The 13,150-nt window shown below is 39.0% G+C and overlaps 1 protein-coding gene across 3 annotated transcripts; it reads right to left on the minus strand.

The window, feature by feature from the left end:
- Positions 1-922: 922 nt before the first annotated feature.
- CGGBP1 (CGG triplet repeat binding protein 1) lies at positions 923-12,983 on the minus strand. 3 transcript variants are annotated; one of them, XM_070750147.1, is made up of 3 exons: positions 12,759-12,920; positions 4,585-4,706; positions 923-3,099 (listed from the first exon to the last, which is right to left on the minus strand). In XM_070750147.1, exons 1-3 carry the CDS (start codon positions 12,789-12,791, stop codon positions 2,586-2,588), a joined length of 669 nt encoding a protein of 222 aa, XP_070606248.1. In that variant the 5' UTR covers positions 12,792-12,920; the 3' UTR covers positions 923-2,585. The 3 variants fall into 3 exon arrangements, with proteins under 3 accessions (XP_070606248.1, XP_070606250.1, XP_070606249.1); XM_070750149.1 differs by lacking the exon at positions 12,759-12,920 and adding an exon at positions 9,267-9,333; XM_070750148.1 differs by lacking the exon at positions 4,585-4,706 and having other exon boundaries at positions 12,759-12,983.
- Positions 12,984-13,150: the final 167 nt, after the last annotated feature.

The following is a 13,150-nucleotide window of genomic DNA, read 5'->3' on the forward strand; positions in this document are numbered from 1 at the left end:
GGCAATTGTAAGTAGCAAAGTAGCAGAATGATATAATCCTATGAAATTTAAAACATGCATTTTCCATTGCATTACATACAGGCCTTTACTGTTACTAACCTTCATACAGAAAAAGATTTATGAATGAGGCAGACAAGAAGTACACATCTATTGATGCATTATAGTCCCCTATTTAAACTAACACATAAGTTTCATTATATAAGCAAAGAAAAATATCTACAAAAGTAAATATCTGCAAAACAAAAACAAAATCCTACATATTGTTTAGGTAGCACTCTTTTTAGATAAAAAGTATGACATCTTCCTAATTTTAATTTATTATAGCAAGCTTAGGTTGTAGGAAGATGCACCCATCTAATCCTAAATTTACTTCTGCAAATTAATATAGGTATGGGCATATTTTAAAACTCAATTAGTCGTCTTAAGAATTCAAAAAATACCATTTAGCAGGCCTTGTTTATGCTACTACATAACTTATGTGTGCTAACACATTACAAAATTTGTGCTCAAGATATAGGTAATTAAATTAAGGCTTACTAAAGTTCAGATTAAGGAAGAACAATCTCATTTCCAACAAGCTTTGATGGACATTTTAAAGCAATTTTACATTTTTGCTAAATTTAGAGTAACTTGACAAGAAGTAAAAAAGCACAAACCATAGAAAAGGAAATGTTGTGAAGAAAGCTAGAAGCTGCTCCAAAATTAGAAGAAACTTTAGGCAATATTCATACTTAATAATACTTACAAGCAAAACTATTGGATGAAAAACTTATTAATGATTCCCCCCATAGAAAGACTCATTCTGGGATTTACTCTTACAGGAAAGACCTGCTTAATTTTTCTACACAAATCTGTCAATTAAAGATGTAAGTCGCAATTTCTAATATGCCAAGAAGTTCCTTGGAAAAGGTCAAGAGAACAATTTTTATAAGTATCAGACTTTAATAAACCAAGCAGAGCTTAGACCTTTATTAATTTTAAGCTTTGTTATGAACTTAATGGACATTTCAAATGTGCAACAGTGTAGCAGCTTAGCTTGCTGTCTATCAATTTGAATTCAAAGAAAAATAAATATGCAAGACTAAGACAATAATGCATGATCTAATTCAAAAAGGATCTCAATAGTGAAAAGTTCCATTGTATTTTCTCTCACTGGGATGGAATGCACATTTCATTGTAGTACTCATAAGCAGGCCAGTCGTAAGAAACTGCTCTGCTTCTTTTGCTAGCTTAGTATAAAGTAAAGAGCTAATTAATTGGGACATGATCTAAGGCAGCGGTCTCCAAACTTGGCAACTTTAAGACTTGTGGACTTCAACTCCGAAAGTTCCTTAGCCAGCTTTGCTTTGAAGTCCACAAATCTTAAAGTTACCAAGGTAGGAGACCCCGATCTAAGGAACATTAACTTTTAAAACAAAATTTAACAAGTGTAATATAATAATTTAAATCATTAGGATTCAAGCACTATTTAAATCAACCATGCTTAACTCGGCCAAAATTATATTTTGCGGCTAAATAACTCACGACGAACATTTTAATCAAGAGTTAAATGATCAGTAATCATATGCTCCCAGAAAAGAATTTCAAAAGGAAACATGTACTTAAGTAAGGGTATCAGCAAATCTGTTTCACACATGGTATTTACACAGATCCAATGAAGCAATGTTCAAACATACAGTATTAGATATTCAAATGGATTAAAAATATTCAAGACAATTCTATTTCATAATTTTAAGAAATAGAAATAGCATGTCAGAAAATAACAAATGAGAGAGGCATTATCTGCAAACCCCTGCCCCTAATAAGTAACTGCTTACAGTATATAATGCTGTTCTCGGAGTCTACAACTTCTTCTGATTAATCGTAGTATAATTAAAATCTTGCAAAACTATTCTTTACTCCTGACAAATGCCTCATAATTCTTTTTTTGCTTTCAGGAAGTCCACTTATATCGAAACGGAGGTCCATGGAAATGAAAATCTAAATGCAGGTGCTATGCTTTACTTTCAATGTAAAGAGCATTGGCCCTTAACGTGCGTTTTGCAAGAGTGAATTGTATGGAATTACAGAGAATCAAACAAAAAAGCAAGCTTTGAATAGCTGCTTGCACAGCAGAACTGTAACAACCGCATTGGAAATCAAGAATACTGCAAACCTCTAAATACAGTTAAATTGAAGATAAATTTGTACAAAGAACATGGGCCTAATAAATAAAACACATATAAGACACCTTTAGTACTAAAGCCCTAAATTCAACACTTGGGGGTGGTAACCATACCTAATTTGTTCACTTACAAATATACTGTAAAAGAAACAATTGAAGTTTTATACGGTATTAAGGACTGGGATTACTAACTAAGCATTATGGCACCTACTTGTCGCTTCCTTTCCTCCCCCCCTCCCCCAAATCAGCAACTAAACTCTCATACTCTAGCCATCAACTCTTGGTTGTACACTACTGCATTCCAAGACAGATTGTCATTTTACAATACAAAACCTATTGTAGGTGCATGAATATAAAAATAAACCACATCACTGCTATGCAATTGTTAACACTTGACATCTAGAACCAAGTGGCTTTCTTCTCAGTGTTCTTCAGATTTAATAAGCTGATTTGTAAACCCGTCAGACAAATAGATTTTCCTCAACTGGTCAGCCTTGGGTATGGAGTTCCCGTTCTTCACATGGCGAGAAAGAAATGCTCGTACAGCGGGGTGATCGGCCTTCTCAAGCGGAATGCTAGCTTCCAGAAACATTTTTACAAAGTCCTGGACTACACTGGGTTTCTCTGTCTGGGTTGCACTGTTGCACTGTAGAGAGGCAGTCAGAGTCCGTGGCTTCTTTCTGACACTTTGCTCTTCAAACTCTCCCTTACGTTTGGTGTGCGTTTTGGATTTGAGATGATCATTGATTGCAGACTTGCGGACATGATTCAGGACTACATTGCAAAAACTGCAATAGAGTTTCCCTCCGTCTTCATACAGTTCACTGCCAAACTCAGTCACACGATCCTGAGGGGTCACATATAAAGCAGTCTTTGAACGGCTCCGGGAAGGAGGTGGCTTTACATCAAATCGTTCCATTGCTGCCTTGAGTAAACTGAAAAAAAGAGAGAGAAAGTGAGTGTGTGATTTTGCATTTATGTTCAACTTGTACAATAGAATTTAGTCATAGTCAGGTGAAAAAGGAAGTCCAGCCTCTTTGAGTTCTTTGATTTTATGTATCATACTAAAAATCATCTGGCCTTAGCAGTTCTTAAAAGTAGGTAAATATAACTTTAGATGAACCATAACACATGATATATGTACGCCATGTCATCATTTATTTTACAAAAAGAAAGCCAAAATTGAGAAACCTCTGTGAAAAACCAAGTACACTTTGCAGAACCACCTTTAGCAGTCATAAATTGAAGTAAACATTTTCTGTATCATTTTATCAGCCTCTCACATCATTGTGGAGCAATTTTGGGCCCATTTTTCTGTACAACATTGTTTCAGTTCATTGAAGTTTGTGGTCATTTGTTTATGCACAGGTCTCTTGAGGTCCTGCCACAACATTTCAATAGGGTTGAGGTCTGGACTTTGACTGGGCCTTGCAACATCTTGATTCTTTTCTTTTTCAGCCATTCAGATTTGTGGTGAGCTTGGGATCATTGTCTTGTTACATGACACAATGTCGGCCAAGCTTTAGCTATCAGACAGATGGCCTCCCATTTGACTCTAGAATATTTTGGTATACAGAAGAGTTCATGATCAACTCAATGACTGCAAGGTGCTCAGGTCCTGTGGCTGCAAAACAAGCTCAAATCATTATCCCTCCACCACTGTGTTTGACAGGTGGTATGATACGTTTGGCTATGGCACTGTGCATTAAGGCCAAACACCTCCATTTGATCTTGTCTATCCAAAGACAATATTTCAGAAGTCTTGTGATTAGTTCATATGCAACTTTGCAAACACTCTGCCATGGGGTTTTTTTTTAGAGAAAAGAGGTTTTCTCTCGGCAACCCTTGCAAACAAACCATACATTTAGTCTGTTTTTAATTGTACAGTCATGAAATTGAACATTTAACATACTAACTGAAGCCTGTGAATTCTTGGATTTTTCACATTTCTTTGAGCATTGCACAATCTGACTTTGGGATGAAATTGCTGGGATGTCCACTCTTGGCAAGATCAGCAACTGTCTCGAATGCTTTCCACTTGTGAGTAAACGTCCTTACTATAGAATGATGGACTTTAATTTTTTTGGAAATGGCCTTATCACTCTTCCCAGTTTGATGGGCGGCAACAATTGCTTCTTTAAGATCATTGCTGATGTCTTTACTTTTTGGCAGTAACACACACTGCAATGCTGGAGACCAGAAAACTCTAAAACATTGGCTTTTATAGAGGTAATCACACCTGCTGAGGATTAATGTATCAAGCACACTTAATTAGCAGCACTTGGCTGCTACTTAGTCTCTTCATACCTATGGCAGCAATAAGGGTGTACTTTTCCATTTTGGCTTTCTTTTTGTAAAATAAGTGATGACATGTGTAATATGTCATGCATTGTTGTCCATCTGAGGTTGCATTTACCTACTTTTCGGAACTGCTAAGGACCAGATGATTTTTACTAACTCTTGATAGATGAGGGTGTACTTTCTTCCTCACATGACTGTATGCTTCAACCGATGTGCAGGCAATACATATTGATACAATTTCCTGTGATGAAAGAAAAAGAATATTAGAAATATGGACACCACATAGCAAAACTATTATGGCTCAGGGCCAGGCTATTTATGTGACTGCCTCTTGCCATATACCACCCAGAGACCTATAAGAACACACAAGAGTTGGTCTCCTCCAGGTCCTGTCAACTAAGCAATGCAGGTTGACGGGGCCATGGGGGAGAGCCTTCTCTTTTGCCACCCTGGCTCTATGGAATCAACTCCCCCCCCCCCCCCCCCGAAGTCTGTACTGCTGCCACCCTAATGGCTTTCCGTAAGGCCATGAAGACCTGGTTTTGCCGGAAGACCTGGGGGCCATGAATTAACAACCATCATGCCAAAATGGTATGAATGCTATGCATGCATATTGACTGTTTAGTTTATGGGGTTTTAATCTGGGTTTTATAGTTAGAATTGTATATTTGACTTGTGAGCCACCCCGAGTCTTCAGAGAGGGATACAAATCTAATAAAAAAAATTCTAAAAAAATTATTATTATTATTATTATTATTATTATTATTATTATTATTATTAATTGTTTTTTGTATTTTATATTGTTGTAAGATGCCCCGAGTCCTTCCGGACTGGGGCGGCATAGAAGTTGAATTAAATAAATAAATAAAACAAATAAATAAAACACAAAGAGTGCTAATTTAACGTCTTTCAGAAATATTGTTTTGTCCTTGTGTGGACAGTTCCATTTTTCTTTGATGGAAGAAACTATTTTCTAGTGGAGCCTTCCTATTGAAGATGTGAATTTTACAATTTAACTCTGCAGATTGCAGAAAGAAAGGGGAATTGGTCAAAGTTGCCTTCTCCCTCAATTTGAAAGTTCAGTGAGTTCAACTGCATTTAAAGATCCAACACATTACAGGTTACCTCATGATATGAACTTAATTGGTGCAAGGAAGAGGTTCGTAAGACGAAAGGTTCGTAAGACGAAACATTGTTTCCCATAGGAAACAATGTAAAGTCAATTAATCCGTGCAACCAAAAAACCCCCCGCAACAAAAGGGCTTTCGGCGACTGCTGGGAAGCCGTGCGGCTGTTTTAAAAGGTGACAGCCGGCCTGGGGGGCTTGCCAGCACTCCCCCGAACCCGGGCTCGGGGTTCAGGGGGGTGCTGGGAAGCCCCCCAGGCCGGCTGTCACCTTTTAAAACACCCACGCTGCTTCGCAGCTGTCTCCTGAAACCGAACGCTAAAGCCGAACTTCCGCGTTTGGCTTCGGGAGACAGCTGCGAAGCGGCGCGGGTGTTTTAAAAGGTCGCAGCCGGCCTGGGGGGCTTGTCAGCACCCCCCCGAACCCCGAACCCCGAAGTTCGGCAAAAGTTCGGGGTTCGGGGGGGTGCTGGCAAGCCCCCCAGGCTGGCTGCGACCTTTTAAAACAACTGCGCCGCTTCGTAGCTGTCTCCCGAAGCCGAACGCTAAAGCCGAACTTCCGCGTTCGGCTTCGGGAGACAGCTGCGAAGCGGCGCGGGTGTTTTAAAAGGTCACGGCCGGCCTGGGGGGCTTCCCAGCAACCTCCCGAACCGAACCCGGGGTTCAGCAAAATTTTGCCTCTTCTTACGAACTTTGTTCGAGTTACGAACCGGCGTTCGGGAGGCTCCTGGGAAGCCCCGCCGCCCGGCTGTTACCTTTTAAAACAGCCGCGCGGCTTCCCAGCAGTCTCCGAACGCCGGTTCGTAACTTGAAAAAAGTTTGTAAGAAGAGGCAAAATTTTTCTGAACCCCGGGTTCGTATCACGAGTTGTTCGTAAGACGAGGGGTTCGTATCTTGAGGTACCACTGTATTTAGTATGCTGTATGCACGCACTACATGTGCACATGAGTGCTCTATTGGCTCTTTTAAAATCAGGGACAATCAAAACATTTCATTTCAACCCTTATTTGAAATGCAAGAATACAGAACTAACCAATTTCGTTGTATATATGATGTACAATGACAATAAAGGCTATTATTGATTATTTCATGGTATAATACGAATACTATCATAATACTCATAGCACTGCCACTCAAAATACTTTTCTTGTCTGATACAGATCAAAGCACATTTTGTACACAACTATGTGAAACTAATTTTTATTTTTAAACAGCTTCTAAATAAACAATTTTAATAAAAAAAGTTTTACTTGACTGGCACCTTCTCTAATTGGTCAAAAAGCACATATCTTTAAAGTCTGTCGTGTCTATTACCCTTGGATTTCTTGGTTTTCCTTGGGAGAAGATCATATAAGCACAAAGATCATATAAGCACAAATGCTTAGATCCATGATGGCGAATTTATGGCATGCAGGTCATAGGTGGTACGCGGAGCCATATCTGAGGGCATGCGAGGTATTGCCCTATGTCAGCTCTGGTGTGTATGTGTGCGCTGGTCAGCTCATTTTTGCCTTCTCAGGCTTCAAGAAAGCCTCAAGACCCTGTAGATAGTGAAAAATGGACCCAATGGGCCTACTGGAAGTTCATTTTCAAACTTCCGGTAGGCCTGTTGGGCTCAATTTTTGCCATTCACAGGCTCTGGGGGCTTTCCTGAAGCCTGGGGAAGATGAAAAATGGCCCAAATGGCCTACTGGAAGTCCAGAGGTTTCAGTGAGGCCTGCATGTATATGTTGGGGAGGGGACATGGGTGCACATGGGTGCGTGCATGCACAGGTGAGAAGGAATTGCATTATGGATGTGGGCATGTGCGCACGCTGCTTTGGCACCCGAAAAAAAAGGTTCACCATCCCTGGCTTCGATGTTCCAGAGTTCTTTATCCTCAAAAGACATTTCTGTTCAGAACCACAGTACTGTACAAATAAATCCTAACAGAGAGGTTATTATTGTACTGTTTGCTGACATCTAACAAAGCCAGGCAGCTTGGGAAAGTTAAGCTGAATAGGGGTCTTTTTCTTATTGTTTCATCCTTAAGTTTTGCAGCATTTATTGAGAAGCTTGCTTTTTTTCTTTTTGCAATTGTGTGCATGTTGTTTTAGAAATAACATTTCTTGTATTAAAACAAAAGAGAAAAGACTCCCACTGTAGAAACTTTAGAGGAAGAGCACACCTATTCTGGACAAACATAAAAGCATGACAAAGTGTTAGAAAAGGAATCTTCGTACAGTATCAGCTTAAGTCCACTCAGCTGTCAGATCAAATTTCAGCCTCATAGTAAAATATTAAGCAGACACTTTTGATTGCTTTATAAACCTAACTTCCTCTTCTTCCTTTTGAAAATTAATAGAAATTCACCTCACCTAAAAACTAGCTTCTGATTTATTACATAATTGCTGCTGTCATTTTTTAAATAAAAATCTAATACTTCTATGAGCTAGAATTTTAGCATATTTTCCACCGAATTGCCATCGCTGAACAGAATAGGAGTGACTTTTTAACAAAATAAATTTTGCTACCTATAATATTGATGGAATGTTTCAACATTTTATTTTATAAACTATTTGAATTTTAAATTGTTAATTTCATATTAAACTATTTAATGGTTTGGGTTTAAATGACCCAGAAAAAGGAAAGGAAAGTAGTTTTAAATTATTGTATTAATGAAAGAAGATATGTTATACGTATTGGGAAATACAATAAAACAATTCTGTTTGTTGAAAACCTTGACGAAAGGGGAAAAAAAAGTTAACTGATGAATTAGAAAGTTTGAAACAATGTGCCATTCTAGTAGTAGTGGAGATCTCTAATGTCTTATAATGATTCTTGATCCACTAGCAGCTGCATGTCCAACTGACGTAGACTTCCAACAAATGTCATTTTGAATGGCTGCTTTGATAATATTATGATAATATTAAGAAGGAAAAAAACCCATGTCCAAACTGAATACGTGTTTTAATTTCTAGTTTCTCAATAGCAGTACCTAATTGCCAAATTTTAAAAATAACCTAATTTTCCTAATGAACTTTTTATGGCTAGCTTTTAGGTAGGAATCAGATAAAATAAGCTCTTTATAGCTCTCAGATAGTTTAGTGTGGATATTAAAAATTAGGTTTTAGTACACATAAAGTGATTTAAGAAAGTTTAGAATATTTAAATATGTGGAAGCTCTTATCATTTCTGGTAATTATTATCAAATTTGTGATCATAAACTTGAAACAACTGAAACCATCGGAAGGTTATGTATCAGTTTCATTACTTTCTGAATTCTGAATAATTTTTTCTAGAATACAACCACTGTGGCAATATCAACTATAGATAAATATGATATTAATCTAATTGCTTATTTTTCTCACAGTCCAGAATGTGATTCTTGTCCCTGATTTAAAACTGAGGTCAATGCTTTTTAGTATTCCCATTTTCTTCCCGTATTTCTTCCACATTATTTTGTAGAAGCTGGAAAACCATATTTTCTAAATTTGATGCGTTAATTACGTGATATTTGGGGAATATATACTTAATACAAATATTCAATCTCTTACAAATTAAAGCATGCTTCTATTTAAATGTTGTGCCTTGATAAATCAAGATTTTGTAGCAAAACAACACAGAAACCAGAACATTAAAAAAACCTATGGCAAAGAAGTGACTTGACCTGTAGAAAGTATAAGGTACTGATTACCGTAGTTTTTTTAAATAGTCATTCAACTGGAGGGTATATTTTGTTGTCCGCTAAAAAATCAGGAAAATCCAACCAATGATGTCCAAGGCCTAGGAGAACAGTCTCTCCAAAATCTGTGGGTTTATTTATTAAATTAAAAGGGGAAAATGTATTAAATGCATGGATATTACTTATGCAAATTGCCTAAAGCAATTTAATTTTAAAGAGAAAAACCAAACTTTGTCACATTTCTAGGTTTTGCAATATATACTTTGATAGCCCACTCAAACACTTATTCCTAAAATGTAACAAATCTGTTTTCAATATTTTCAAGAATGATACCCTAGAATGGTATACAATCTTTATGCTGCAATGTGCACAAGATCAATTATAATGTGTAAAAATTATTTCACCTGTCAGGCATAAAAAGGCTATTTTAACTTGGTGTATGATTGCAGTGGTGGATCCTACACTTGAGTAGCTAAAAGTAGCTATTTCTCAAATAGAATTCATTCAACTTTCTTTTGAATTAAAATTGAGTCTTCTGTGCAGTTATGTTCCAAGCTTTATCAAGAGTCCTACCTACAAAGCATGTGAATTGTAAACTATGGTTTAAGCAAAAACAAGTGGAAGTCCTATAAGCTTTATTACTTAACATGATACACTCAAGAATAGCAAAGGTAGGATCAGTACGAAACTGTTCTTAACAGTTTGTGTATTTGATAATAACACTGCTTCTCGTTTGAACAGTGAGGGATAATGTCAAATCATATACTATGCCTATTTTTATTTTGCAATATTTGAGTAACGATAAGGATTATTTTCCAAAATTAATCTGGGGCTAGAAATAATTAGTGGCATCTAGTGAAATCAACTATTGGCATCTAATTTTGATCACAATATAAAAGTTGAGACTTAGAAAGAGTGCAGAGAAGAGCAATAAAGATGATAAGGGGACTAAAAGCTAAAACATAACAACAATTGCAGGAACTGAATATGTCTGGTTTAATGAAAAGAAGGATTAGGGGTGATATTATAGCAGTGTTACAATATCTAAAGGACTGCCACAAAAAGAGGTGTTCAACCTATTCTCCAAAGCACCTGAAGACAGGACAAGAACGAATGGGTGGAAACTAATCAAGAAGAGAAGCAACCTAGAACTAAGGAGAAATTTATTGACAATTAAAACAATCAATCAGTGAAACCACTGGCCTCCAGAAGTTTGTGAATGCTCCAACACCTGAGATTTTTAAGAAGAGTTTGAACAACCATTTGTCTTAGATGGTGTAGGGCCGTGATGGCGAATTGGTGGCACACAGAGCCATATCTGAGGGATTGTGAGCTGTCATGCATGTTGGCCAGCTGGTTTTCGACATTCCAGAGGGCGTGGGGAGGCTGTTTTCACCTTCTCCAGGCTTTAGGAAATCCTCTATAGTCTGTGAATGGTGAAAAACAGACCCAACAGGCCTACTGAAACTTTGGAAATGAACTTCTGGTTGGGCCATTTTTTGCCTTCTCCAGGCTTCAGGAGGCTTTCCCGAAGCCTGGGGAGGGAGAAAAATGGCCCAACCAAAAGTTTGTTTCCAAACTTCCGGTAGGCCCATTGGGTCGGTTTTTCGCCACCCACAGGTTCTAAAGGATTTCCTAAAGCCTGGGGAGAGTGAAAATGGCCTCCTCCCCACCCAACGGCCCCACTGGAAGTCTGGAGGCTTCAGTGGTCTGCACACATGCGCGGTCGGAAGGGGTTTGTGCATGCATGCATGGTGGGAGGACATTGCATTATGGGTGTGGGCACATGTGCACTTATGCCCTTTTGGTACCCGAGTTAAAAACAGGTTCGAGATCACTGGTATAAGGTTTACTGCTTGAGGAGGGAGTTGGTCTAGAAAACCTCCAAGGTCCCTACCAACTCTTATTCTGTACAGTATTGTTTTGTAACATTAATATTGATAATCAACTTATTAATCATTTTAAATTCAGCATTGCAGCCTCAGAACACATACTCAAGCATATTTGCTCAGAAGTAAGCATGTTTACTCTCATGAAGCAACTGCTGCCAACCCGCCTTCCATTGAGGGCCTGTATACTGCATGAGTCAAAAAGAGGGCTGGGAAAATATTTACTAACCCCTTGCATCCTGGACCTAAACTGTTTCAACTCCTACCCTCAAAACTTCACTAAAGTGCACTGTGCACCAAGACAACTAGACATAAGAACAATTTTTCCCCGAATGCCATCACTCTGCTAAACAAATAATTCCCTCAACACTGTCAAACTATTTACTAAGTCTGCACAGCTATTTCTACTAGTTTTTTCTCATCATTCCTTTCACCCCTGTCCTCCCACTTATGACTGTATGACTAACTTGTTGCTTGTATTCTTAAGATTTTTATTAATATTGATTGTTTCCTCATTGCTTATTTGACCCCTATGACAATCATTAAGTGTTGTAATACATGATTCTTGGTAATGCAGCTTTTTCTTTCATGTACATTCAGAGCATATGCACCAAAGACAAATTCCTTGTGTGTCTAGTCACATTTGGCCAATACAGAATTCTATTCTATTTTATTCTATTGAATGGTTAGTAAGGAGCCTTGGGAATGCAGTCCTATGCATAATCCCTTGGGCATAAGTAAAATTAAAGATTGTGGGATTATTTGCCAGAATATACAGTATACCTATTCTGTTCTACACTGTTACCTAGTGGGAACTGTCTCAGAGTTGCATCTCTATTTTTCCTAAACATTTAAGAGACTTTAAAACTCAGCTATTCCGAAACTAGATGAATCCTTTCCCGTGTAAATATATTGCTCAAAGAAAAAAAATAAAGGGAACACTCAAATAACGCATCCTAGATATGAATGAGTGAAATATTCTCATTGAATATTCCATTTGCACAACTATTCCATTTGCACAACAGCATGTGAAATTGACTGTCAATCAGTGTTGCTTCCTAAGTGGACAGTTTGATTTCACAGAAGTTGGATTTACAGTACTTGAAGTTATATTCTGTTTTTAAGTGTCCCTTTATTTTTTTGAGCAGTGTACTTTCAAGGGGGCAAACATCTCTTACCCCATCCCAACGTTTCCATAAATCCTGGTCAGCTGTACAGTTCGCTGGCTCAGAAATGCCCATTCTATTCACACAAAACGTCCCTCTCATCAGGTGCAACCTTACAACCTGTGTCTCCACCAGGCACTCTGCCGTCCCTCCCTCCTTTTAATGGAGAGCCCTCTCCATCGACTCTGCAAGGCTGTTTCTCCCACCACCTAGATTGTCTGAGCCCCTTCCCCCTTTCTCACATGCCTCACGACCCGTCTCTCTCTGTCTCTCTCCCAACCCCGGCTGAGTCTCCTTCCTTCCCATCAATCTCGTTCCACACAACCCAGACTCATATTTCATCCCCGCCTGGGGGAATTCGTGGTGGCTGGGTGGGAGAGAAGAAGGCAAGGTGGGTTTACAGTGCTGCACTTGATGCAACGAAACGTCTCTCTCCGACTCGTCCTTACCGATCCTGACAGCGCGGAGTTCGGCTCCCACATTGACCGAGACCAAACCTCCGATCTGCTCCGTGTTTGCACCCCCCAAAAAATCCCTCCGCGATGGCGTGGATCAGACTTGGCGGAGCCGCCTGCCAGACAGGCAGGCAGGCAGACGGAGAGGCGCGGACGGCAGGGGGGAGGAGCGGCGGATGGTAGGGCTGAATAGAGTTGTTTCCTCTCTTTGGTTCGTCCGGGAAGGCGGGACGTAGCCCCCTTAGCAACACCTCTTCCAATGAAGGCGTTGCTAAAGGAGAGTCCGCTCGTGTGAGGTTAGAAAAAGTGAACGCCGTTCTGTGTGGCTGGCTAGGAAGAGAGTGACAAAGCTTCTCACCACTCACGCGAAGGAAAGAACGGAAGTT

Source organism: Erythrolamprus reginae, chromosome 4 (assembly GCF_031021105.1).
Source record: "Erythrolamprus reginae isolate rEryReg1 chromosome 4, rEryReg1.hap1, whole genome shotgun sequence".
Classification (NCBI taxonomy): Eukaryota; Metazoa; Chordata; class Lepidosauria; order Squamata; family Dipsadidae; genus Erythrolamprus; species Erythrolamprus reginae.